The following is a 27,619-nucleotide window of genomic DNA, read 5'->3' as shown; positions in this document are numbered from 1 at the left end:
TTCATGTTGTTTTTCCTGAGGCTGTTTAAAATCTCCTTAATATTAGTTGTCAGTGTCAGTTGCATCACCTCTGATGAACAGTAATGTTGTGGCTTAAGATTAAACAAATTGTAAAAAAATATACTTTGATAAATCCTGAGCTGTGTGGCAGAGCAGTGCATCAGTTTAGTCTGTGATTATCACAAAAGGTCATGTTATGTAAGTGTATTGCTAGATGCTGGTGGGAAGATTGTACTCATTGTATCAGTGACGTGCAGTGAGGGTTGGGTTGGGGAGGCACTGACTCACAAGTCAGATTTACAAACATACAGTCGGATGCCAATTGGATAGGATGAGAGAATAGGAGCGAATGGGATGCTCAAAACCATTTTAAAACACCAGTGCCACTGTATATTTCAGTATATCTTACCTTTACTTCTAAATTACTTCTTGCTTTGACTGAAAGTCCAGCTTTGAAAAATGTCTTAGTTTAGAAATCAAATTCTCCATTTTCAGGGGGAGAAATGACAGCTTGTTGCTAAGCTCTACAGCGTAGCACAGCACACTTCTTGTGTTTACTTTTTGCACACAGGTCAGAGTTCACTGTAACCTGGCTGGATGCAGGCTATCTGGCTGCTCACTATCGCCGCCTTCCTTGAGGCAGAGGTAGTGCCTGCCTCAAGGCAGCACTTTCCCTGTGGATTTACGTCTTATCAATAAGATGTAAATATTACACACATACGTAAAATACATTACTGAACACCATGGAAAAGAAGACGTATACTATTAATACATAAAAGTGTCCTCAACCATCATATTGGAAACATACACAGAAATGGGAACAAGCACGCGCCCTCTGCACGCGCTCAATCCAGTTTGAGTGATTGCGCAATCTGGAGGGAGGCTCGGCTGTCCGTGCCTCACCTCTCGTCTCCGAAGAGACTCCGTTTATTTAAGCAGGAAATACAGAATTTTCTGCGATTTTTACTATAAAAATGGTCAAAATACATTAAGAACCACACCAAAATCATAGTCCAGAGGAAAAATATTAATACTTGTGTTATTTTATTATTTCGTTTCTTTTTCCTCTCATGATGACAGGGGAGGCACAGCCTCCCCTGCCTGCACGTCACTGCATTGTATGACTAGTGCTGCAATGATGAGTTAATTGAGTTGTCAACTATTACATTATTGCCTACTATTCTGATAAGCCTAAATCATCTTGACTCATTTTTCATGACAAATTGTCTGAATTCTCTGATTTCATCTTCTCAAATGTGATTATTTTCTGTTTTATTTACTCCTCCATGACAGTGAACTAAATATCTTTGAATTGACGAAACACACTGATCGACATTTTTCACAATTATATTTATAGTCCAAACAACTAACTGATTAATCAAGAAAGTGATCAGCAGATTCATTAATAATAATAAAAAAAATTGCTTGTTGCGACCCCCTGTGTGACCTATACATTGTTGTGCACAGCAAATTCCTTAAATGAGAGACTGCAGATGGAGCGCACATACAGTAATTCATCTTGAAATGGCCGCAAAAGTTATTTAATCAACCAAATTGAATAGAACTGATGACACATCGATTTTATTTTGGATGTGTATTTAAATGTGTGCTAGTTATAAATAAGTTATATCAAAGTGAAAGAGACAGGTTTATTACATGGTTTTGTAGAGGTGTGTGTATGGGCAGAAATACTGTATGTGTCTAAGTAAACTGAAATTGATTTGTGAGAGCTGAATGTGGAAGTATATAGAGTGGAATTTTGATTAAACAGTTGATTAATCCTGTTTTATCTACTCTGATCAGAAATCAAACTAGCCTACTTCATTATTATCAAATAAATATACAGAATATATTTAAGAAAGAGGAAGAAGAAGTAGAATTCCTTTATAAATCCTGCTAGGAGAAATTCAATTTTTTCAGTCTGTTATTATAATTATTCATGTTACACACACAGGCCAGAAATACAAACAGGACCTAATATATGCAAATAATGGAGAGATGTCAGAGCGAGGGGGCTGCCAAATGGATCAGCACCCTGAGCAGTTGGGGGTTCGGTACCTTGCTCAACAGCACCTCGGCAGTGCCCAGGGGATGAACTGGCACCTCTCCAGCCACCAGTCCACACTCCATTCATGGTCCAAACAGGGACTCGAGCCGGCGACCCTAAGGTTTCAGCAGAGTCACCTATGGATTGAGCTACTGAGCAAATTTAATTGTTGGGATGATTATTAGTGGCGGATAAAGTTGCAACTTAGGTTTCAATGAAGTCAGTGACAAGAGCAATGGACCTATTAAGGTCCCATTGACTTGTGATTTGTGTTTGTGTTTGTGTGAGTGAGTTGGTGAGTGGGTGAGTGAGAGAGAGAGAGAGAGAGAGAGAGAAATATGTGTCTAAGTAAACTGAAATTGATTAGAGAGAGAGAGAGAGATAGATAGAGAGAGAGAGAGAGAGAGAGAGAGAGAGAGAGAGAGAGAGATGTCTGAACATATGGCTGTTGTGCATACATTGTGGCTTAATGTTCGCAGTTAGCCTGGCATATTTCCAGAGTAACATAGAATTCCACTACGCTTGTTAATTTGTGAAAATGACAAGTGACACAAATTACAGGTGTATATTTTTTGGCCACTTACGCGCGCACACACACACACACACCCACACACACACACACACACCTGACGTGATAACTAATGTTATAATATACAGTAGCCTATATATAACCTAGCCTAAGTCGTATGACTAATACAACAGCCGGCAGAGAAAATAACAAACCCCCGTTGCAGGCCTGTTTGTGGAGGAGTTGTGAGGTGATGTGTAACTTTGGTGACACTGTGTCCGAGGCCGTGCTCACTCACCCACACCCGTCTGTCAGTCTCTGTACCTGCAGCTGATGATGCAGGAAAAAGTCTGCCCTCGTCCCAGACTCACTGATACGGCTCTCTAACCGCCTCGTAGCCGCAACGACGTCTATTGACGTTGGAGGAGAGAAACGGACCATGTAACCATGAAGTACTAGCACAGCATTAACATGAGTGCTATCCACTAGCAGTCTAGAGAGTTGCACGTTAGCTCCGTAACGAACAGCCTTTCAACAAAGCGTATCAATCAGGTACACTCTCTCATTACACAGGCACTCTTAGCGAGTTTAGCTGTAGACGCACCGCTAGGGTGAGAAAGAAAACAAAAAACAGCGGTCATGCTTAGAAGCACACCTCTCCCCATTTTCCCTCTCTTCTCCATCCCCTTGGCCAATCCCCACTGAGGAAACCTGACATCTCTACTCACTGATCAATAGCACCAGAGCTCACAATTACCAAAATAAAACAAGATAGTTTGACATACTTCGTGTGAAGGGAACTACTTTTCACACAAACTATAACATGGTTTTGTTTTTTTTGAAATGCTGGGATTTGTTCCCTGGGTACATACCTTTGTATAGTTATATATATTTTTTCATTTATTTCAGTTTTTTTCATTTATTTCAGTTTTTTCCAAATATATGTTATCTGTATAATATTGTTGTTGTTAAATATCTTGTTTGTATAGCTGGAGTCTGTTACCCGGGGTACGGTGTTTACATGATGTTTGAGAAACGGAGTTTGCCCTTAACCCAAATATATTCGGGTTTTTAAACTGCATGTAAACACATTGAGTGTGAATGTGAGTAGTGTGAAGTGAAAGCGCCTTGAGAAGTCAGAAAATTAGAAAGGTGCTATATAAGTATAATTCCACTTACCATTACCATCCAAAATGCTAGGAGGCATGATACACACTGGTGGTAAATAAGCAGGCTACTACAGGGGCCTGTTTCACAAAGCAGGTTAAAAAAACTCTGAGTTTAACCCTGAACTCTGAGTTGATCTACTCTGAGATAGGAAACTCTGAGTTTTCGGTTTCAGAACAGCAGATTTGCGTTAGGTTGATCAACTCAGAGTAGTTTGACCTGGAGTTAAGCGCGTGCAGCACAAGTAAAAAAAGACAGCATCAATGGAGCCCTGATTCGACGAGTCACCATGGCAACGGGGAAGCGAAGGGCTACGCTACAACTGGAATTGGAAATATTAATGCGCTCATACGGTGAGTTTGAGCATGTTTACAACGCTGCAGCGGCAAAAGAGAGGGAGACAGTGCGGGAGAACATTGCTGCTCGGGTCAGTGCATAAGTTTAAATGTAGTCCTGTTGCAATCACAATAATATCATAGGGGAAACTGCATGAGTGGGAGCCTATTAATTTATTTAATTCAAGTGCATTCACACGGGGGAGAAGCGCACTTGGCAGCAGCTCAAGATGAAACATAAAAACATTGTTCAAACAGGTAAAACTTCAGCACTGTCTCATGGTGACGCCTCATTTTGAGCATGTTTTACATTGTAAAGTAAATATTACCGTAAGTGGCTGTTTTATATGTTGCGAAAAAAAATCCCATTTGCAAAAAAACGCAGCGCAACACACAATATCTGCTGTGATATAAGAGCATTACTGGTTGTTAATGTTGGAAATGTAAGGAGGGGTGAGATGGACTGTGACATGAAACGGTGTTTCCCTGCCGTGAAATGGACCCCCTCGCATTATAGATGATATTCTGGATCAGAAGGCGGTTGTTTCCACGTATAGGAGTAGTTTACCGTAATTTCCGGACTATAGAGCGCACCTGACTATAGGCCGCACCAGCTAAATTTAGGGGAAAATACAGATTGCTCCATATATAAGCCGCATCCGACTATGAGCCGCAGGCGTTTTGATGTGTAATTACCGTAGTATATAGGGGTTCTTGCTACCACGGAGGGGATTGTCGGGACAGAGATGACTGTTTGGGAACGCAAAGCGTCCCATTTATTAACAATAAATCTTTCAATCAAACTTTCACATCTTTGACATGGCGAACAGCATTCGTGCAGAGAACAAATAATAAAACGGTGCAAAGTAAAACAAAGTGCTCACCTGTAACACGGCAGTAAAAGTGCAGTCCCGCGGCCGTTTATGTTATCAAAATAACATTCCTACTACCGGTATATTAAAAGTCAGTCTTTAATCATTGTGTCATCGTCTTCCTCCTGCGTACTAAAACCACCAAAATCCTCTTCGTCGGTGTCGGAGAAGAAAAGGTCCAAAGTGGCGTCGTCAGCCACTCTCTCTCCGTTGTTCTCGCTCTCAAAACCTTCCTCTTCGTCAGTGGAATCAACGGCTCCGGCTTTGTCAGCCATTACGCCGTCCCCTTCATCATCACGACGCAGCAGTCCAGCTTTTCGAAAGCCGTTGATGATTGTGGATGTTTTCACACTTTTCCATGCCGTCAGGATCCACTGGCAGACTTGAGCAAAAGTTGCTTTTCGCATGCGACCAGTTTTGGTGAATGATTTCTCACCGTTAGTCATCCATGCCTCCCACTGAACTCGTAGTGCCACTTTAAAAGCACGATTCACACTGATGTCCAGTGGCTGCAAATGCTTCGTTGTGCCCCCAGGAATCACAGCTGGAATAGAGTTTGTGCTCTTGATGGCTGCTTTCACAGCATCTGTGATATGGGCCCTCATGCTGTCCAAAACGAGCAGTGCTTTTTTTTTGCGAAAAAATCCCCCAGGTCGCTTGCCATAGCACTCATTCAGCCATTCCTTCATAACGCTTTCCATCATCCACCCTTTCTGGTTGACTTTTACGGAGATGTCTTTCGGGAATTTTTCATTTGGCATAGTAATCCGTTTAAAAATCACCATCGGTGGAAGCTTTAGTCCGGATGCTGTGCAGCCCAGAACACAAGTGAAATGTGTTCTCTCATGGCCAGTTGTTCTCAGTGTGATGGACGATTCACCTTTTTTGTTAACAGTCCTTGTGAGAGGCAAGTCAAAGGACAGAGGCACTTCATCCATGTTTATTATCTCGTCCGGTCCGATGGAATATTCGTCTATCTTTCTTTGTGTGAATTCGCGGAAGTTTGTTATTTTCTCCTTGTGGTCGGGAGGGAGTTGCTGACTCAGAGTCGTCTGTGCCCTAATGGACAGTCCTTTTCGTCTCATAAATCTGAGACACCATGATGGTCCACCTCTAAAATCTTCAATATTAATTTCTTTGGTGGTTGTTTGGGCTTTCAGTCGGATCTGCACGGTGGAAACACCCCGGCCGTCTGCTCTCTGTGTGTTCACCCAGTCCTCAAGAAAGTTTTCAAGTTCCGGCCATCTGCTTTTATTACCTCTGAAGGATTTTTTTGTCTTTTTGCATTGAATCAGTTTTTCATGCTGCAGTCTCCAACGTCTCACCATTGATTCATTGATGTCAAGGGTACCTGCAGCAGCTCTATTTCCCTCCTTGACAGCCAGATCGATTGCCTTTAACTTAAACGCAGCATCATATGCACTTCTCCGTTTTTTTTCCATATTGGAGGTTGTTTGCATAAACACTTTCTTCGCACAAACTGTCGCTGACGCTCTCCTACTCTTTGTTTAGCTCTCGTTACCTGGCGCCAGATGTCAGCCTCGGTCTCGCGCATCCTCTGTAGTGCGCGCCCGTGGTTACCGTAAGCCGTAGAAAAGCCGCACCGTTGTATAAGCCGCAGGGACCAGAACGAGGGAAAAAAGTAGCGGCTTATAGTCCGGAAATTACGGTATATACCGGTAACCCATCTAAAAGCACACACTTTTGAACCTATGAATTGCAAGAAAAGCTGGGATTATATTTAGGAAACGCTGAGTCAAATACATTCAACTTGCTCAAAAGATCCATTTCATTCATTTTGTAATTATGGCTGCAGTATATTAAGGACGTCTATGCGCGGTCTGATAATCATCTCCCGACGAATATTTAATTCTCTGTGCAGTAATGCGTCACCTTCCTCCACGGGATCGTTATCAAAAGGACATGCCATGGTAGTGGAAATAGTCGCCACCTAATATAACTTCTATATAGGCCTACTGAATGATTTTCATACGTTGTATAAAAAAAACTCCCTTTTGCAAAAAAACTCAGCGCAACACAGAATATCTGCTGGGATATGAAACGTTACCGCTCAAAAAGAGAATTGCCTGGAAATGCAAGAACATCTATAATCAATAGTTTGATAATCATCTCCCAACGAATATTTAATTCTCTGTGCAGTAATTCTGCAGCTTCATCCACGGGATCGTTATCAAAAGGACATGCCATGGTAGTGAAATAGTCGCCACCTAATATAACTTCTAATGACTGATTTTTGCAATGATTTTCTGAAAAAACTAACGACAGAACTATACTTCGCCAAAACTCGCCCGCTGACTGAATGAATTAGGAAATCAAACACCGTGTGTGGCTGAAAGAGGGCGGAGACAGAGAGAAACTCAAGGTTTGCTGAGAAAAACCTGGTCCTGACCACGTTAGTTTCAGAGAGCATGTTACCATGGTAACTGACCGAGAGGTTAAGTTACCTCTCTTTGTGAAACAGGCTAGAGTTACCCCTCTGTCTCTGGTTTGAGTTACCTCCCTTTGTGAAACGGAGAACTCAGAATTTCCCTCATTTCAGGGTTAACAGACTCAGAGTTTTCACTAAACCTGCTTTGTGAAACAGGCCCCTGGTCTAAAGCACACCCTTGTAGGATAATGGGTTATTGAGGATCATGTCAGCCGGCAGGTTTGAGGTCAGGTAACTGGCAAAGGTACATTGTAGGAACACAATGAGGACAACTGGTTGGCAGGAGCAGAAGAGCAGGGTCTGAACTGACGGCATACTGTATGTTAGTGGACAAATAAATGAGATGAGGTAAGGGTGTACTCTGTAAGATTTCCATCTATTTAATTGTATTTCAAGTTCCTATCCATCAAAGATTGAGTTAAAACAACCGTGATCCTATGTCCAACTTATGAAAGCACTTCTTGCTTGAGTATTCCAATATCGGTGTCTGTGGCGACATTCCGGGGCTCTGTAAATAAGCCGCCATGTTAGTGATGCTGCTGACAAGGGTTGGTCTGCGAGCCCAGGGGCCTGTTTCACAAAGCAGGTTTAGTGAAAACTCTGAGTCTGTTAACCCTGAAATGAGGGAAACTCTGAGTTTTCCGTTTCACAAACCAGAGACAGAGGGGTAACTCTAGCCTGTTTCACAAAGAGAGGTAACTTAACCTCTTGGTCAGTTACCATGGTAACATGCTCTCTGAAACTAACCTGGTCGGGACCAGGTTTTTCTCAGAAAACCTTGAGTTTCTCTCTCGCAACTATTTCACTACCATGGCGTGTCCTTTTGATAACGATCCCGTGGATGAAGGTGCAGCACTGCTGCATTGAGAATTAAATATTCGTCAGGAGATGATTATCAAACTAACTAACGATTATAGATGTTCTTGCATTTCCAGGCAATTCTCTTTTTGAGTGGTACCGTTTCATATCACAGCAGATATTCTGTGTTGCACTGCGTTTTTTTGCAAACGGGAGTTTTTGTATACAACGGATAAAAATCATTCAGTAGGCCTATATTAGAAGTTATATTAAGTGGTGAATATTTCCACTACCATGGCATGTCCTTTTGATAACGATCCCGTGGATGAAGCTGACGCATTGCCGCAAAGAGAATTAAATATTCGTCGGGAGATGATTATCAGACCGCGCATAGACGTAATATACTGCAGCCATAATTACAAAATTAATGAAATGGATCTTTTGAGCAAGTTGAATGTATTTGACTTAGCGTTTCCTAAATATAATTCCAGCTTTTCTTGCAATTCATAGGTTCAAAAGTGTGTGCTTTTAGTTGGGTTACCGGTATATAAAATACTCCTATATAGCCTTCTGATCCAGAATATCACCTATAATGCGAGGGGGCTGAATACGGCACAACACCGTTTCATGTCACAGTACATCTCATCCCTCCTTACATTTCCAACATTAACAACCAGTAATGCTCTCATATCACAGCAGATATTGTGTGTTGCGCTGCGTTTTTTTTGCAAATGGGAGTTTTTTAAACAACATTTATATGATGTATAAAAAACAGCCACTTACGGTAATATTTACTTTACGATGTAAAACATGCTCAAAATGAGGCGTCACCATGAGACTGTGCTGAGGTTTTACCTGTTTGAAAAATGTTTTTATGTTTCATCTTAAGCTGCGCTTCTCCCCCGCGGGGTTGCACTTAAATGAAATAAATTAATAGGCTCCCACTCATGCAGTTCCCCCTGTGATATTACTGTGATTGCAACAGGACCACATTTAAACTTACGCACTGACCCGAGCAGCAATGTTCTCCCGCACTGTCTCCCTCTCTTTAGCTGCTGTAGCGGTGTAAACCTGCTCAAACTCACCGTATGAGCGCATTCATATTTACAGTTGCAGTGGTAGCGTAGCCCTTCGCTTCCCCGTTGCCATGGTGACTCGTCGAATCAGGGCTCCATTGATGCTGTCTTTTTTTACTTGTGGTGCACGCGCTTAAGTTTCCTATCTCAGAGTAGATCAACTCAGAGTTCAGGGTTAAACTCAGAGTTTTTTTAACCTGCTTTGTGAAACAGGCCCCAGATCATCACCAATGGTTATGCTGCATTCACTTGTAATTGGAATTTGGCAACTTCCAACTTCTGAGTTAGGCTTGTAGTAAGGGCAGAAATGTAATAGCAACATGTGTGTGTTGATTTAAGAGAGTTTCATATAGGTGATGGACCAAAAGTGGAGAGGTAAATGTGTTTCAATAAAGTTTACAAAGAGCGAAAATAAATAAACAAATAAATAAATAGTCAACAAACATAGTGACCGTGAACATGAATGAAGAGACCACCAAAGAGGCCGCTAGACACAAGGTGTCTCAAATTCTTATGAAGTACAACTTTAAATGATTTCTAAATAACATGTTTAAAATTGTGAGGAAAGATGGACAGAAAGATTTTTATAAAAATGTCTTCACATATAGATCATAGATCAAAAATAACACTAATGGCTGAATTGTGGTTCCTCTACCACAGGAACCAGGTTTCAAGAGTGAAAGAGAAGATGCTAAATTGTAAAAATGTAAAAAAAAAAAAAAAAAAAGTATGAGGATGTATTGATTGTGTTTGTTCTACTTTTGTTTTGAAGTGAGAAAGAGGAGCAGCTTATGTCCATCGTAAAAGAAATGGAGAGACAAGGACTTTGACGCTGAATATGAAACGGCAAAGGCTATGATACTTCTTTGCATTTTCACAAAAAGAAGAACATTTTCACAAATCTGAAACTAGTTTTGTAGTAACGTTATGGACCTTGTCCAAAATCGGCTGAATGTGGAAGAAAAGCAGTGAAATCTCCCTTTTTCTTTTTTAGAAATAGAATAAAGCTTTCATATATGTCAAAATGTGTTTCAGTCAGCTTTAATTCTTCACCTAAAATGTCTTACACAATTTCACAGCAGTAAGAATAGCAGAAACCCGAGGAGAGGTCGCTTAGCTATGTAAGTTAAGTTTCCCTTAACTGCTGACACGGAGGCTGTGAATCGGTGTGCTAACGTCAGCGTTGTTGATTTTTCATATTAATATAACATACTTCTTTCCATTTTAATGAACCATAGTAGGCCTAGCCTATAGTGAAAGGCTGTATTGTTTAAATTTACTAGGATATTAATCCTTGTACCCAGTATGTCCAGAAAAAATGGTGTTTATAGCTTAGATTGCAGGTGGGTCCGGGAAGGCTGCTGTCATTTTCTTCGGCACAAGAGGCGGGCATAGTTCAAATGGCTGCACGCAATTGGACAGGTTCCCTTCGCGCAGCGAGAGAAGTTCACGGAAAGCATCAGAACCGGAAGCTCCCAACCCGAAGACCTTGCGTAACTCCGCGGAGAAGGCCCCAAACAATGTGCAGGCAGGAGTCTGCTTCTCCCACTCTGCTGTTTCCCAGAGGAGGGCTCAGCCGGTGAGGTTACTGATCACGTACGCCACCCTGGCTTCCTCAGTGGCGAACGTGTATGGCTGCAGGCTGAATAGTAAGGAGCAGGAGGTCAGGAATGGACTGCAGAGTTCAGGATTCCCTTCACATCGCTCCGGGGTTCCCGCTCAGGGTACGGAGATCATCTTGGCCTGTGGCAGAGCTGGAGCAGGAGGTTCCAGGGTTCCAGGAGGACGAGTAGACATCAACTGTTGCAGCTAGACGGTCAGGACCGCAAAGGCATTAGCGTCAGCCTCTGCAGCACACCTGGCGTATGCAGCAGACTCTTCCGTGTGCTGCTAATGTTGCATGAGCACATTTTCAATCCACAAACTGATCTTGTGGTGAAGATGGTATTGCTGGGTCCATATCTGGCCAGATTGTACTGTAACAGGTGATGTATGGACCCAATTGCAGCACAAAAGACACAGAACAAATGGAGGCAGAAGTTTGGTACCAGGAAGACGACAGCACAGGCAGACAATCCGATGAGGAGCAGGCATTAGGAACCATATAACCAGGCGAGCAGTCAGAAACAGGCAAGCCGGAACCAGGAGAGCAGAGACTGAAATCTTGGTCAGGGACAGAAGGCTGGGCCAATTACCAGGAGGCAGACGAAGCAGAGGAGTCCTTGACAGCCATAATGTGGATGGCTCGTCTCGAGAGGCAAGAGACGAGAGCAAATCGTCTTGAGCCCAAGGGATTAAAAAATGCATGCAATGGCTAATATCTGCATATGGGAAATCACATAGATCGCTCGTGAGTTATTGTTTTGTGCGCTGGATTTATGAACCAATTTTGACTCATAGTCAGGCAGCTGCTGGCATTAGAAATCCAGACTTGGAAACATGGAAGGCTACTTCTGCTTTTAATCTACTACACAGTGTGTGTGTGTGTGTGTGTGTGTGTGTGCATGTGTGTGTGTGTGTGAAGTGGGAACACACAGGTCAGAACAGCAACCTCCAGAGAGATTACCATCATCTCTCTTTTTTTATAGTATAAGCGTTATGTGAGGCAAAGACGTAGTTGGAGACCTGTGACATCTTCATCATCTTCTTTTTATGATAGATAGTGTTTGAATTGCACTTAGATAATAATGGCATTTGAAGAATTATTGTGATACATGACATTTGTTCACACTTCTTCCCACTGAAATCTGAGCTGACAACTTGTATACTTGTATGAACTTCTCAGGCACCATGCCTGATTCCAGGCATTCAGTAAAAGTAGAAGTACAGTAGTTACTACCTAATTCAATACATTGTACATTTCTTCCTAGACAACTTTTCAGGCTCGTAAATCATTTCTTATTTTAACCCCAGTGTCAATCTCTTCCTTTCAGGGTTTCTTTGTGTCCATTATCTATTGCTACTGCAACGGAGAGGTGAGTGGATCTTCTTTTTCCCAAGTGTCACTGATGACACAGAAGAAGCACAAACACGACAAGACTAAAGTCAAATATTAATAATTAAAAAAAAACTTTAGTTTGGTCTCAAATTTATTGTAGCCACTGGAACAATAGGTAGCTGTGTCCAGCAAACAAGCTCCGACAAGGTGAGTGTTCGCTACCTGCTATAACAATAAAGGTATAATGTGTAGGAGGTATTGCTTACTGTTAGTAAACACAGCATTCAGAGTGCCCCCCAAACCCCCCCCCCCCCCCCCCCGGTTCAATGGCCTGAGAGAGAGAGGGAGCAGCCATGGTTAAGCGAGAGAGTGATCGCTGTTCAGTGAGGAGACAGTATGAGGGTGAGGGGCATGACAAAGCAGCGGTTTGTCTACCCTGTGCTCTGTTATTGGCTGGTGGTTACACACTCCAAGGCTATTTGCCTACATCCAGAAACATCCCTGTCTATCTAAAAATTACAAATAAATAGAAAATACAGGCAGATGGCAGGGTCTCTGCCTTTAGAGGGATTACTTTTGAATGATTGCATACACTGTTTTGTTTTTTTACCGAACCCAGAGATTTGAGATAAAATTAATAAATTAATAAAATAATTTTTGATTCTGAAAATAAAACTCTGCACTGAGATTATTTTGCAATATAATTCTTGATATGTATAGCCTTTGTTTATCCATCCCCACAGGTCCAGACAGAGATAAAGAAAACATGGACACGCTGGAATCTGGCCTTCGAGTGGGAGGGCCCAGTGGTCTGCGGGCGCTACCGTTACGGCTCTGTCGTTGTTGGCATCAACAACAACAGCACTAGCAGCCAGTCCCAACTGGCAGGGGCAGGCCCTTCTGCTCGCTCCACCACGCTTGTTTCAAGCCGTGTTTATGGGAGCACGGGTCCCCCCGTGATCAGCATGCACGCCACCCTACCAGGATATGTGATCAGTAACTCGGACCCATCCATACCTGAAGAACCTGAAGACAGCTGCCCCAAACAGGTGGATGATATCTCGCTGAAGGAAAATCTGCCTGTTCTTCGTACAAATGCAACAGCCGAGGATGAAGAGGAAACACTGCAGTAGTTGTCTAATGACAAAATTTGCAGCAGAGACGGATGAAAAGGTTCCTGGCATCATGGGTCTGGATGTAACCCAATCCAATGTCACGTCATTTAAAATCTAAAGAGGGTAACAAAGGCAAACAAAACCACAAAAAAATTTAAAAATGCGTACTTCCTAAACCTCCTTAAAAAAGATAGATAGAAATAAAAAGATATAATACATGGTTGAAAAATAGAAACCATCAATGCCGAAACTATGAACCTGAGCTGTGGGTAATGAACGGGAATGTTTAATATGTCTGTTAACTTCTGCAACCTACACAAGTTCACACTTTTCATTTGCAATGTCAACATTGCCTTGGTGTTAGATGTTGTGGACCACATCTTTCAGTGTTGGTAGTTTGAGCTGCAGCAATGACCCTGTTCACTGAAAGCAATCGTTTATCACCTTCATAAGCTCTCAGGGAGGGCTATGCAATAGTGCTATACTGTATGTTGTCAAAAATAATAACAAAAAATATATATGCTGTTGCATGGACTGTGGTTTGACTTTTTGGAAATGCATTTCAGTGTTTCCAGTAAAGTGCACTTTTTCTGATGCAACCTTGAGTACCACAACTGATGATAGTGATAAGACACAGTAGGTAAAAGAAGCATTTGATAAAATATATACACGCGTGGGAAAACTCGTAAGAAAATAGGAAATATTTTTGGATAAAAGGCAGCAGTAGCAGGATAGCTGGAGAAGAAAGAAAATAAAGAAGCTGGTGTGATAAACCATTCCTCTTTTCAACAAAAGTAATGTTGAAGATGCAAATGTTAGTTGCAGTCAGCAGCATTTTTCCGAACATATTTACTGAAACCGACACTATGCTCTGATAGAACAACATAACCCCCTTAAGCATGTCACAACATCACAGGCACACGCCTCAAAGCTAAATAACGTCAGCAATTGCTATCTATGATTAAGTTAGCCAGCCTACCTCTGTGTAGCGTGTACTCCATGCTGTTTATCGATGAGAGAAAAGACGGACACGTTCACAGGAATCTGGTGCACACGCACTGACGAGCACTCGATGGGAGGGAGCTGAGGAGCTCATTGGTAATGACGGAGGGGCGTGAGAGTTGTAAACATTTGAAATTTGAGTCAACTCGATTCAAAACTGTGTTCGAACAGACAGACTAACATGCATACTTTTTCCCCCAGTTTATGAATATTCATTTGCCTGATTATGGTTTATAAATCTCAATCATTGTGGAACTGGGAGCAAGTGCACAAGCCTCATTTCCTCAACCACAGGTAGGAAATGGATGTAGAAACAGCCTTAAACACTCAATTGCAAATCAAGAGTTAGACCTGTTAGTGAGAAATACTGCAAAGAAAGTACAATTTCACAGATTGTGTTGCATCAGCCATTTTCTCCAGTGGTGCCAGAGCAGTACATGGCCTAGGCTCTTTGTATAGTGTCTTAACTCATTCCTCCACTCGGTTGTTTTGGTAAACTTTTAATCATTATTCAATGACAGAAAGAAGACCAATGATTCATTCATAGAGCTTATGTTGAAACAGACTGTACAATCCTCCACAATTCAGTATAAACCTAACTAATCATTAATTGGAAACTGACACTCAAGTGTAAACAAAAAATATGATAAAATTCACCACTCAAGTATATTTTTGTATAATGTGGAGAATAAAAATTTGAAAACAAAGCATTAATCCTTGATTTATTCTAAAATACTGTTATTTTTTTTACTGTCCAGAATTTGATAGAATATCCGCTGGGGCTATACCACTGCTGTACTAGCTTGCTTTTTAAATAACCAAGGCACTAAAAAAAATAAATTAATTGTTGGACACACCCTATTTATCTGTCAGCTCTCCTGGTTACTTTGCAATATGGCAAGCTGCTCTAAGGTGACTGTAAACGAGAGACAGGAGGTTGTCCAGATGAAGGCCAAAGGGATGACCCTCCCGGCCATTGCAAAAGAAGTTGGGTGTTCCAAGTCTGTGATATCAAGAATTTTAAAACTTTACAAGGACACAGATTAATTTAAGTCTTTCAAACAGGCCGGTCCACGTACAAAAAAAGTGCATGAGAAGGATGGAGGAGAGGATTATACAAAGACTAAATGGGAAATTGTTGCTCGCTCACTTCAGTGCTGAACAGGGCAAGGACACAGTGTCTCGTCGTTTAAGACTTTTTGGACTGAAAACCCACTCTGCAGTGACCAAACCTCTCATCAGCTGAAAGAAAAAAAAGGCTAGACTTGCCTTTGCTGAGGAGCATGTTGTATGGACAAAGAAGAACTGGTCAAGAGTGCACTGCAGTGATGAGAGTAAGTTTGATTGATTTATGTGGTTCTTATGGGAAACATTATGTTTGGCGTAGAACTGGGGAAAGACTGAACCCAATTGTGTAAAGAAGTCAGTTATGTTTGGAGGAGGAAGTGTCATGGTTTGGGGGATGTTTTCTGCAGCAGGAGATGGGCCTCTTGTACAGCTACATGGCAGGGTGAATACAAATGTTTATGTGAACCTCCTTCAGCAACATGCAATACCTCCACTGCAATTGTCTCCCAATAAGCCTGTAACTTTCATGCAAGACAATGCCCCCTGTCACACTGCAAAACACAGTTCCTTTAAGCTGAGAATATTGACACAATGAAATGACCAGCCCAGAGTCCAGATCTAAACCCATAAATTAAACAGAAAATTGGAAAATCCTTGCCAACAAAGTAATGTCTAAGAAACCCACTACAGTTACTGAACTGTGGAAGAGACTAAAGATGAACGGACCAAGACCAAACCAGAGCGGGGTGACAAACTAGTGATGTCCTGTGGGGGCAGATGTGCTGAAGTCATTCAAAGCTGTGGCCTCTACACTTCCTGTTCATATTTGAATCCTATAGCCCTAAGAGAATATTGTTGGAATCGTCAGTATTATAACAGTATTTCAGAATAAATCAAGAAGTAGTTCTTTGTTCACTAATTTTGATCTCCACTTTAAATGCACCTCTGACATTTAATAGAACGCTGCGTAACCTGCAAAAATAATAACACAATTGGCTAACAACCTAAAAACAATGCTATCCATCTCTCAACTATATTCAATCTCTTTATCATCTCATCAACAGTTATCTTTGCTAAAAGCTATCTGTACGCCTGGTCTGAGGTATACCTGAGATGCACACATTGGGCCTCAATTATCAATCTTGCGTGAAAACTGGCGCAGATCTGAGCGCAGAATTGGTCGTAGGACAGGACACACGTGTGATTTATTAAAACATTCGTATCTGACCAATCTCAGCGTACGAATGAGTGGGCCTTGATAAATGCGGCGGCTGAATTTGATCGTCATTAACATGTTACACCCTTAAATATTCCTGGTTCGGAGGCCTCGCCCACTGAGGTCAAACATGTAGAGGAGAAACGCTGATACGAAGAGAAACTTTTCTGACACACAGATCGGCATCCCGACACCCGAGATGGAGCAAAATAAAGATGTGCTTTTTGGCAGTCTTAAGAGTGGAATAAAAGGGGCCCATAAAAACGCAGTATGGAAAAGAATAACGGAGGCAATCAACCCGAAGCCCGTGTGCGCGCACTGCTGAACCGGCGCTCTTGCTCTGTAGCGGGGTTTGCCAGCGGGGTTATTAGGTATTCTGTTAGAGGAAAACCTTTGTCACCTAGAAGAACCATACCAAAATGTTAATCATCTGATACCTTGTTTGATTTAATGCAATTTATCGAGGGTAGCCACTAACGGAGGAGATGACTTTGGCTCTGCCGCGCGCCAACACATTCATTCAATCTTTAATCTTATGCTTAATGACAGCTGAGGTTTGTTAATTATTTTCAGCCAGATTTTGCTGTGCTGCACCGCAAATACACAGGCTGAAATTTGCGTACACGATCTCAGACCAGACGTGAGATTTGATCGTAGCTCCCGTTCACGTCCAAATTGATAAATGCCGAAGTTTGCCAGGAAATGGTCTTACGCATGTTTTTCTGCCGTACGTTAGTTTGATAAATGAGGGCCATTGTCACCACCAATCCTCCCTTTATAAAAAGTTATTGTGTGCAAAAAGGCATATACATGGTTTTTGCAAGCACACATTGTTTAAACATCTGGCTCCAGCTGATAACTGTATCTGCCATGCAAGAGGATGATGTGTCCTGAAGAATACTTGTTATGGACAATTTCTGTCTCATGGTGAGCAAATGCTTGCTTGCAGAGTCAGCCCATTTTGTGAAGAGAGATTTGTTAGCAAAAGCTGCCAATGGAACTTAATGGAATGTATTCAGAATATTTTTTACTTGCGTTTTTATGACCTTGAACTGCTGACATCTGTGGATTCACTTGCTATGTTTACAACTTGTAAGCAAGGCCACAACAATTGCAACATCAAATGTGACAATAATATATATTTTTTGTATTTCTGACAATCATTTATCTTGCTGACTGTGACATACATTCAGTGTCTGCTTTAAGTTTTTGTCTGTTTTGTGCATGCATGTTTCAATGCATTAGATGCAATGATCATTGCAAAAATATGATCTTTATTGCACATTGCCTCTTCTGCCCAGGCACAAGATTAAAAAAATGGAGGGATTATTTTTTAACTTGTCTGTTTATGTACTTAATGCATTGGTGGTTTTCCCTTGTGAAATGTTTGTATCTTCCTCTCCCTCTTTATTCTCCTTCTTCATCCATTTTTCCTCCCTCCCCACTACCCTGTTAACTGATGATAAATGTTTAATGTTTTCAACTATGTTGAGCTGCTCTTTGATATTCCAGCAGTCAATTAATAGGATGTGATGGACAAATTTCTTCTTTTTTTTTTTTTTTTTTACAGTTACCACACATGGTACTACTTTGCAGCAGTATGTGTGTAAATGTGTGTATACTATTTGATTCAAGCTGACCTGTGTGTCATAAAACTCAAACTGAACTTAAATGGCCTTCGACCATATTTGTCAGTGTGACCTCCAAACTCAACCTAATAATAAATGCTAACACCTTCTATGAAGCCCTTACAATGGTACAGTGTATATTCCTACATAACACAGAGTGGAAACCTTAAAAAATGGAGGTAATATTAAAAAGAAATGTCAAATGTCAGACGGTAGCAGATGGGTTCCATGATTGCATGACAGCCGACACATTCTGCCTTGTATGCGCTCCACCCTGACTCTTTACCTGCATGCAATCAAAGCATTCTCAAAAATACTACTAACTAGGACTACAAACGCAAACCAGACTGCTTCCACTACCCAAATCTTGTCCGTTGCAATCAAAGCATTCTCAAAAATACTACTAACTAGGACTACAAACGCAAACCAGACTGCTTACACTACCCAAATCTTGTCCGTTGCAATCAAAGCATTCTCAAAAATACTACTAACTAGGACTACAAACGCAAACCAGACTGCTTCCACTACCCAAATCTTGTCCGTTGCCTAGATATTCTACATTCCTATCCCGAATCGGTTTATAGATTACAGAGCAACTTATCTAACCCCAGGTCTACTCCTATGAACCCATAACAGGGCTCCAGACGAACTATTTTCACTAGGAGCACTCTGGCCCCCAACTGAAAATTTTAGCGGTGCAACTAGAAATTTTAGGGGCACACACGGTAAATCAATAATAGATGCAGAAATTACAATATGCTGTTTCAAATTCAGTGCCACATTTTTATTGTTCGATTTTGAAGATGCAACATAGAAGGTTAACTGACTGCACCCTCGCTGTCATGACAGTACAATATTAAAAAATATATACCATACATTCAGAATGAGGGGTGTGACGAGACCCTCAACGTGACGATATCTTAACACTATTTTACAATTTCAGTATTTTCTTTACAGGGGGGTTGATTTTAGCAGAGAGCTGTGGTGGTGCTGCAGGTGTCTTTGCATAGTACTTTGTATTAGCCACGGTGTAGCCTATGGTAAAGTGAAGTATAATCCACTGTTGTTTTGTTCTAATAGAGCCGACATGAAAACTATTTTGGTTAAGTTAATTTATACACATTATTGATAATGTTTGAAATAATGTGAAACATTAGAGTGAAATCAATGGTTAATCAGACACAAAACAGTGTTAATATTGGGAACAGGGCCAAGTGAAAAGGAAGAAAGGCAATCTTTCTCCTGTGGGCGTTTCAGGCCTGTTTATGGAAGCTTGTGTAGCCCAGGCTGTTAAGTGACATTATTTTGTTAAAAATATTCCTTTAAAATAATTCATTTTATTTTTTTGAAAGAAACAATTCACTGGAAAAAGTCATTGAAAAGTCATTAAAACTACTAAAATTACTTCATTTTATTTTGAAATGAGTTGATAAGTCATTGCAATTGATTTATATGCACCAAAAACTTAAAAACCGGGTTAAGAGGAGAAATCGAGAGAAAAAGGAAAAAAAAAAAAACAGTTGCTGCAGAGGGCTACGTAGAACATGCATATAAGTGGACCCCTGTTGAGTCAAGGTGATCGACCCCGTAGGGTCACATCGGGTCTTCTCTTCCGGTTTTGCGGTCATGTTTACCTCTACTGCCTTGTGTTTTTTCTGATCCAAACCGAGAGTAAAGCCATTGCCATCCACGGGGTGAGACATGAAAATAATGTTCCAAACTGAGTTGTAATAATTATCGATGATGTAAAGCACTGGTTGACCGCTATACTGTTAACATTAAAACTTTGTAGAGCTCTGTGAGACCGGATGATTAAATGCTGAAACAGTGCTCCTAGCTCGATCACTCGGTGAGTGAAAATACCCTTTAACCTGCTCGGTTAACTTGGAATGCATCTTAGGGTGCACTCAAACTGTCCATCCGTACCGTGCCCAAACAGGTTCCACGGGTAAAGTCTAGTTCGTTTGACCAGTGTGAGGGCAACCGTACCGCGCCTATTTGCGGCACGCTTGCCGGCCAGGGACCGTTTGGGAGAGGTGGGTTTTTATAAAGCACGTTTGCACATGTACGAGCATGAGCGTGTGCACGTGTACGAGTTCTGTTCGGACATAGAAAAAAAGACTGACCATGCGCGGACTTTTAAAACAAGGGCGGCAAAAGGTTCACGTTGGTGTGATGCGGAGGTGGAGTGTTTACTGCAGATTTGGTCAGATGAAAATAATCAAAAACAGTCAACAAGACGCACAAAAACTCTGAGGTCTATGGAAAGATTTGTAAGCAAAGCAACGCATCGCGATGACGTCAATCAATACGTGTGACGTGTTACAGCGTGATGACGTATAGACAGCAAGAAGCATTTGCACGAGGCCCAGGCAGTGTGAGTACAAACGGGCCTGGGCCGCGGGATGGGGGAGGGAGAGGGGGAAAGTACCCTAAAGCACGTGGCACGTTACGGATGGACAGTGTGAGTGCGCCCTTATACTCGTGTGTAACCTGTTTGTTTGTGTGTAAAGCAGCAGTAAAACAGTTGCGTTAATTTGCGCAGTTAATGGTGCTATAGCCACCATAGCCTGTGTGTTGTGATGCTAATGTATAGCCACCTAGCTCATTTGGTTTCATATGCAAGTTATTGTTTTATTGTGTTTTATAGTTGTTCACTTATATTATATTATTTCTATATTATGTCGTTCACTACAAATATTGAAAAAATAAAATGATGGTGAGATTATTAATATGTGTGCTTGTGGTAAATGCAGAGGTAAACACTCTCGTTGTATGCCACCATGGGCTTAGCAGCCAAGCGCAGTACTGAAGCACCTACCTGTTTGTGTGGAGGTCCTTTGCCTGGAAGCATATTCGTCCATTCTCTCCCATACATGCGGGGAAGAGGAGATCACCTCCGGCTCCTAATTATCTTCAGACCCTCTACTAAAAAAATGTATGTGGGCATAATTTTAGACCCTACCAAAATCGAGGTATGGGCAGAGGGTGCGTGGCTAAAAAGAGCTGTAGTGAAACACTTCCAGCAGCTTAGGGCCAGTCTCCATAAAGCCCAGTGCAAGGCTCCAGCAGCAAGACTCTTCTGCTCAAACTTTTTGTGCATTTGTGTTGTTGTTTTTTGCGTTGTTTTGTGCTTGATGCTCAGGCAAGGCTACATATTACTTACATTTGTGTTATCAATTGTGGTTGTCCAGTTTGGGCCAAGGTGCCAGGGATGATTTTTTTGCCCCATCCAGCCCTGACTATTAGGAAGGGACTTCTGGAGTACTGCATGCAGCCACCTGGGCTAGAGTGCTGGTATCCATACTGATGTGTAGGCTGGCCTATCCACAATCCACAATGTCTCATTGCATATGCGATTGAGTGTGGTGGCTTTAGAGGAGCCTTTGACGGAGCTGGGCTGAGTAGCGGAACATAATGATTATTCCTCCTCTTTTAACGTGTCATTATTCAGATTGTTGAAAACAAAACAAAATCTTCCACAAACATTTGATAACACTCACCGCTTTGCAAATGAGGTTCCCTGAATAATCCAGTTAACCTGCCTTGTTTTTAAAGCCATTACAGACCTACTACTATCTAATATGATAATGAGCCCTTATATTGAGTCATGTCTTCCCAGCAGTAGTAGATGAGTAGATGACATGGGTTATGCTGTGCACATGAAGCACTGGGAATGAGGGGTGTCTTTAGGGGGTGGCCTATGAAAACAATGGGAACATCTTTAAGAGGCTGTATTTCCAAAGGGTTCCCTTGACCTCTGACCTCAAGATATCTAAATGAATGGATGGTATTGGTATTCACAAGTCTCCCCTTTACAGACATGCCAACCATAGGATAATCCCCTGCAGTTTGGGACAAAAACAACCAGCTTTTCTTATGCAGCATATATGGTGGTGTGTTTGAATATTTCTTGAAAATTACATAAAATCTTACTGGAAAGCTGAGACTCTTGTGGATTCAATGAGCATATATTCCATTAATGTGTAATGATGTTAGTCCCCGTAGTATTCTTTTCATTGTAATGAGACCATTCTTTGACTTCGCTCACTGTATAAAATGAGCTCTTGTGTGATTACTGCCTCATGAAACTTTACAACAAACCAGAGACACAGGGCATTCAACAAATATCTTCCCTTTAGATATACAACTAAGCCTACTACAGCCTCTGAAAAATGATTAGTTGGTGGGCCCACCGGTACCTTAACAGACTAATGTTATTCTGATCTGTATGTGTGTGCGCACGCATATACGCCATTTCACCCTCCATAACTGGGCATTCACAGCAAAAGTCATTAATGTGATAAAAGCGTCAAGATGCCATTCGAAATCAATGTAAATTACACAATGTCCCTCCCGGCAACGCGATTCAGGCATTAAAAGCGTCGCGATGAAGCATTGATCGCATCCATCACCTCATCAAGTTGAAAAATGTTACCTTTTCAAGCGACATCCCATGATGCTGTGTCACGACAGCCAATCAGCGTTGTGGTTAGCGGCATCAAAGTTCTCTGTGACACATCCAGGGGGATATATAACTGTGGACGGCAACAATGTGCCTTTAGGTATCTAGTCATCTAAGAGCATTCAGCGAAGATCAAAAATCTGACAAATGTGAGCAACTGACGCAATACTCATGTTCTAGGCGATTAAATTGCCTCCATCGCTCCAGGCGTGAATGCCATTAAGTCAGAGCCCCACTTGAGCCACCCCAGTTAAAGTCCGCATATGCCACTACTGTGAGCACACCTGAGTTACCAGGTAAATGAGAACAACGGTCCGGCGCTGCATGCATGTCACCTCCGGCTTCTTATACTCCTGGAGGTGATCAGCGTAACTAGTTGCAGCTTGGGTGGAACCACGCCTACCTGTTTCTGGACAGAACAAACACACAGGGGAGAAACATGCAGGGAAAAACAGACAGAGGGAGACAAACTCACACAAAAGGGAGAGCGGAGGAATTGACAGATCCGAATCTTGTCAAACTTAAAGCTTCTCTCCTCTTAAATGATGCATGTGTCCTTTTTTTTTAAGGAAAGCTATTGCCATGATATTTACCGCTTCCCAAAAAGTGCCATAGGCTTAAAGTTCTTTACCTTGCACAGCCGCTGAATTCTCATGGAACTGTATTACAAGATCAAGAGATCACGCAATCACACAAGAATCGCAGGATACAATGTTTCAGCGTAGATGCTGCGATAGCATCATATCAGAACTTGAGAACTTGTTTCTTCATTGAAAGAAGAGGACTGAAGGCTTTTCTCCGTGGATAAGATGTTTTCACTCTTCCTGGACAGACTGTATTATTTTGTGATAAATAACTACCGCAACTTACTGTGTGCAGGGTTGTGTGTATAATCTAACTGATCATTATGCTGTTTGTTTCGACTGCTACTTGCAGGTTAAACTGTATGGAATTATGACTACCCCCCCCCCCCCCCCTACTTTGTTTTCTTCATTTCAAAGACATACCCTTGTGGTTTGCCATAGTCTTGCTTAATTGCAGACCAGCCATGGTAAGGAAAAGCAGAGCACCCACACTCACAAACACAGTCATACAATGAGAGACCATTTTGCAATGGGATCACACCAGCCATGACGCCTCATTCCGGCCAGAGGTGTAAAGTGGTGGGGACCCTTACCTACTTTCCAAGCCCATACTTCTGGCGCCCTTATTTGGACCACACCCATCTTCTTATCTCAACTACACACTTGTAAATTCTTATGACTTCTTTGTGCACATTTGTGATGGTATCGCAAAGCAGGAGTAAACATAGTTTGTGTTTTAAAGTAAAATACCGAACCGCTGCTCCTAATTTCAGTATTACATGTCATAGTGAGATTGTGTGGGTGTCACTAACTAGTCTTGCATTGCCAGACCAAACCAGCACTCCACTCCAGCACTTTACGTAAACATGTTCGTATGTTTTATGTATCGTTTTAGAGGAATTAAACCTAAAGTGTTTGATGGAAATATGGCTTTAATTAACCCAAAAATAGGAACTTATTTCTTGGACTCTTTTTGTATGTGTGCAATGGTTAATCAATAGTCTGGCTGTGTCTGAAGATGGTGTAACTTCTTGGAAATGACAGGAAGACAGATAGAAACAACCCCTGACTCCATCGTGACAGCAGTCCAGGAGGGCTTACCAGGAATTTATTATTATTCAGCTTCCTCTTTGCGAGGCATTTTATATATTGTGGCATGTAAATGTCTTTAATGAATGAATTGATTTGTTTATCCTCAAAGCAATTTCAGTCAAAAACAACTGGACTGGTTGTTTGTCTAGGAAGACGTTTCACCTCTCATCCAAGAGGCTTCATCAGTTCATGTACGCATCTGACCAGGCTGGGACTGGTCCAACTAACTGGTGTGGAGATCCAGGTATTTAACCTCTCACAAGGCCGATGATGTCACTGACACCCTTTGTGCTCCAAGTGCCCACGCCCGTCGTTAGAGTGACAGTCGTTGGTGGGCAGTTGGTTTCGACTTCGTTAGTGCTCTATTGAGTCTGAATGACAGTCGTTGGGGTCACCCGGGCCATGTGTGAACAGTTGTCCTTTGAGGTTAGATTGTTGAATCTCCTGGGAAGGGATGAAAGGGCAGCATTGTAAATTGGAGATAAGTGGTGTCTCAGACCCCCTCCTCTGTTTAGCGATGGTTTCTCCACTTTTACATAGATGGCTTCTTTTACTCCTCTTTCAAACCATCTGTCCTCTCTGTCCAAGATTTGGACATTGCTGTCATCAAAGGAGTGGGCTTTCTCCTTGAGGTGTAAGTGGACAGCGGAGTCCAGGTCTGAGGAGTTATCTCTCCTGTGTTGGGCCATGCGTTTATGCAGTGGTTGTTTTGTTTCTCCAATGTAAAGATCTTTGCATTCCTCGCTGCATTGGACAGCATAAACCAGGTTGCTTTTGTGGTGGTGTGGTGTTCTGTCCTTCGGATGTACTAGTCTCTGTCTGAATGTGTTACCGGGTTTGAAATACACAGGGATGCAGTGTTTGTTGAAAATCCTCCTGAGTTTCTCCGATACCCCAGCCACATATGGGATGACTATGTTGTTTCTCCTGTTATCTTTTTCTTTCTCAACCACTTTGGTTTTCTTTCTGGAGGCAGCTGCCGTTTTAACAAAGGTCCAGCTGGGGTAGCCACAAGTTGTGAGGGCGCCTCTCAGGTGCTTGCGTTCTTCCCCTTGAGCCTGTGAGCTAGTGGGTACGTTATCAGCTCTATGCTGAAGTGTTCTGATAACGCCAAGCTTGTGTTCCAAAGGGTGGCGTGAGTCAAAAAGTAGATATTGATCCGTGTGAGTGGGTTTTCTGTATACCCCTATGTGGAGGCTCCTGTCATTCTCCATATGGACGTCACAGTCAAAGAAGGGCAAGCTGTTGTCCTTAACTTCCTCTCTGGTGAACTTGATGTTTCTGTCCACTGAGTTGATATGTTCAGTAAAAGTTTGCACCTCTTTGGATTTGATCTTAACCCATGTGTCGTCCACATATCTGAACCAATGGCTTGGGGTTACTCCTTTAAAGGAGTTCAAAGCCTTGCCCTCTACCTCCTCCATGTACAGATTTGCCACAATAGGGGATACTGGTGAACCCATGGCACAGCCGTGTTTCTGTCTGTAAAAAATGCCATTAAACTGGAAATATGTGGTATTCAGGCACAAATCCAGAAGTTGGCAAATATGGTCTGGTTTGAGATTTGTTCGGTTTTGTAAGGAATTGTCCTGTGTGAGCCGCTCCCTTACCGTGGCCAAGGCCTCCATGGTTGGAATACAGGTGAACAAGGAAGTCACATCGTAGGACACCATGGTTTCATCTGGATCCATTTTTAGGTCTCGGACTTTGTTCACAAAGTCCATGGAGTTTTGGATGTGGCGTGGGGTGTTTCCCACCAGTGGTGCCAGAATATTGGCAACATGCTTGGCAATGTTATAAGTGACCGAGTTTATGCTGCTGACAATGGGCCTGAGCGGGGCCCCTTCTTTAGGGATTTTTGGGAGTCCATATAAGCAGGGGGTTGAGTCCTGGGGGTAAAGCCTGTAATATTGTGGTTTGCTAATGACTCCTTCTTTTTGTAGTTGCTGTAGACATTCTATCACCTTCTTTTTGTAACCGCTGGTAGGGTCTTGTTTCAGAGTTTCATAAGTGTTAGAGTCACTGAGTAATGCAGAGATCTTTGCCTGATAATCAGTTGTATTGAGAACAACTGTGCATCTACCCTTGTCTGCTGGAAGGATAGTGATGCTGTGGTCTTTGCTCAGTGCCGTTACTGCTTTTCTCTCCTCAATGGTATATGAACTGATGAAGCCTCTTGGATGAGAGGTGAAACGTCTTCCTAGACAAACAACCAGTCCAGTTGTTTTTGACTGAAATTGCTTTGAGGATAACGATGACCTGGACGAATGAGAACATTCACAGGTTGATTTGTTTATTTTTTTAAAAAGGGTACACAACATTTTAACGAACTTTTGCATGTAAATATGTATGGGATTCTAGCCAGACGGCTAATTTATTAGTGTACAAACCAGAAGAGCAAGCTATTGAGCAAGTGTGGTAGCTTCAAAAAAAAAAAAAAAATATATATATATATATATTTTAAATCATCTTCTTAGCTAAGTTGCAGTCGATAGAGGTGCGTTTTTAGCCTGCAGCGGAAGATGTGTAGATTTTCTGCCTTGCGAATGTTGGTGGGGAACTCGTTCCACCATTTGGGAGTCAGGATGGCAAACAGTGGTGACTTAGTCGAGTGACTCAGTGTTCCTTTCAGTGAGGGAGCGGCAAGCTGATTTGCCGATGCAGAGTGGAGTGGGCGGGTTGGGGTTTAGGGTTTAATCATGTCCTGAATGTAAGCTGGGCCTGATCTGTAGCACGATAAGCAAGTGCTAGTGTCTTGAAACGGATGCGAGCAGCTACAGGAAGCCAGTGACGGGAGAGTGCAGAGCCTGAGATACCTAATTGCTGAAGGGATGAAACAAGGATCTGGTGGTTAACTGTCAAATGCTGCAGAAAGGTCCAAAAAGATGAGTGCAGAGGAGAGAGAGGGTGACATAGCCATGTGAAGTTGCTCAGTGACAGCAAGAAGGGCAGTTTTGGTTGAGAAGCTGGCCTTAAAACCAGACTGGTGAGGATCAAAGAGGTTGTTCAGGTGAAGGTAGGAAGAGAGTTGGTTAAAGACAGCATGCTCCAGTGTTTTTGAGAAAGAAGGTAGTGAAAAGGGAAGAAATGAGATTGATGGTGGAGAAGAGTTTTCTGGGGTTTGAGAAGGACTGAAATGTAGTCTGAGAGAAATACTTTTTGGCAGCAGAGATGGAGGCAGTGAAGGAGGAGAGAAGAGATTGATAGGTAAGCAGGTCATCAGGGTGTTTTGATTCCTGTCATTTCTTTTCTGCTGCCC

At 42.1% G+C, this 27,619-nt stretch overlaps 1 protein-coding gene across 1 annotated transcript in view; it reads left to right on the top strand.

Moving 5' to 3' along the window:
• Positions 1–13,323, top strand: part of pth2ra (parathyroid hormone 2 receptor a) — a gene marked incomplete at its 3' end in the record, with an annotated part of 67,286 nt that extends 53,963 nt beyond the window's left edge. Inside the window, exons 12-13 of the mRNA XM_083922189.1 lie at positions 12,186–12,227; positions 12,934–13,323. Coding sequence (XP_083778315.1) covers positions 12,186–12,227; positions 12,934–13,323 — 432 coding nt within the window. The remainder of the gene's footprint in view (positions 1–12,185; positions 12,228–12,933) is intronic.
• Positions 13,324–27,619: the final 14,296 nt, after the last annotated feature.

Source organism: Echiichthys vipera, assembly GCF_963691815.1.
Source record: "Echiichthys vipera genome assembly, chromosome: 10".
Classification (NCBI taxonomy): domain Eukaryota; kingdom Metazoa; phylum Chordata; class Actinopteri; order Perciformes; family Trachinidae; genus Echiichthys; species Echiichthys vipera.
This window is presented reverse-complemented; position numbering and strand designations above follow the sequence as displayed.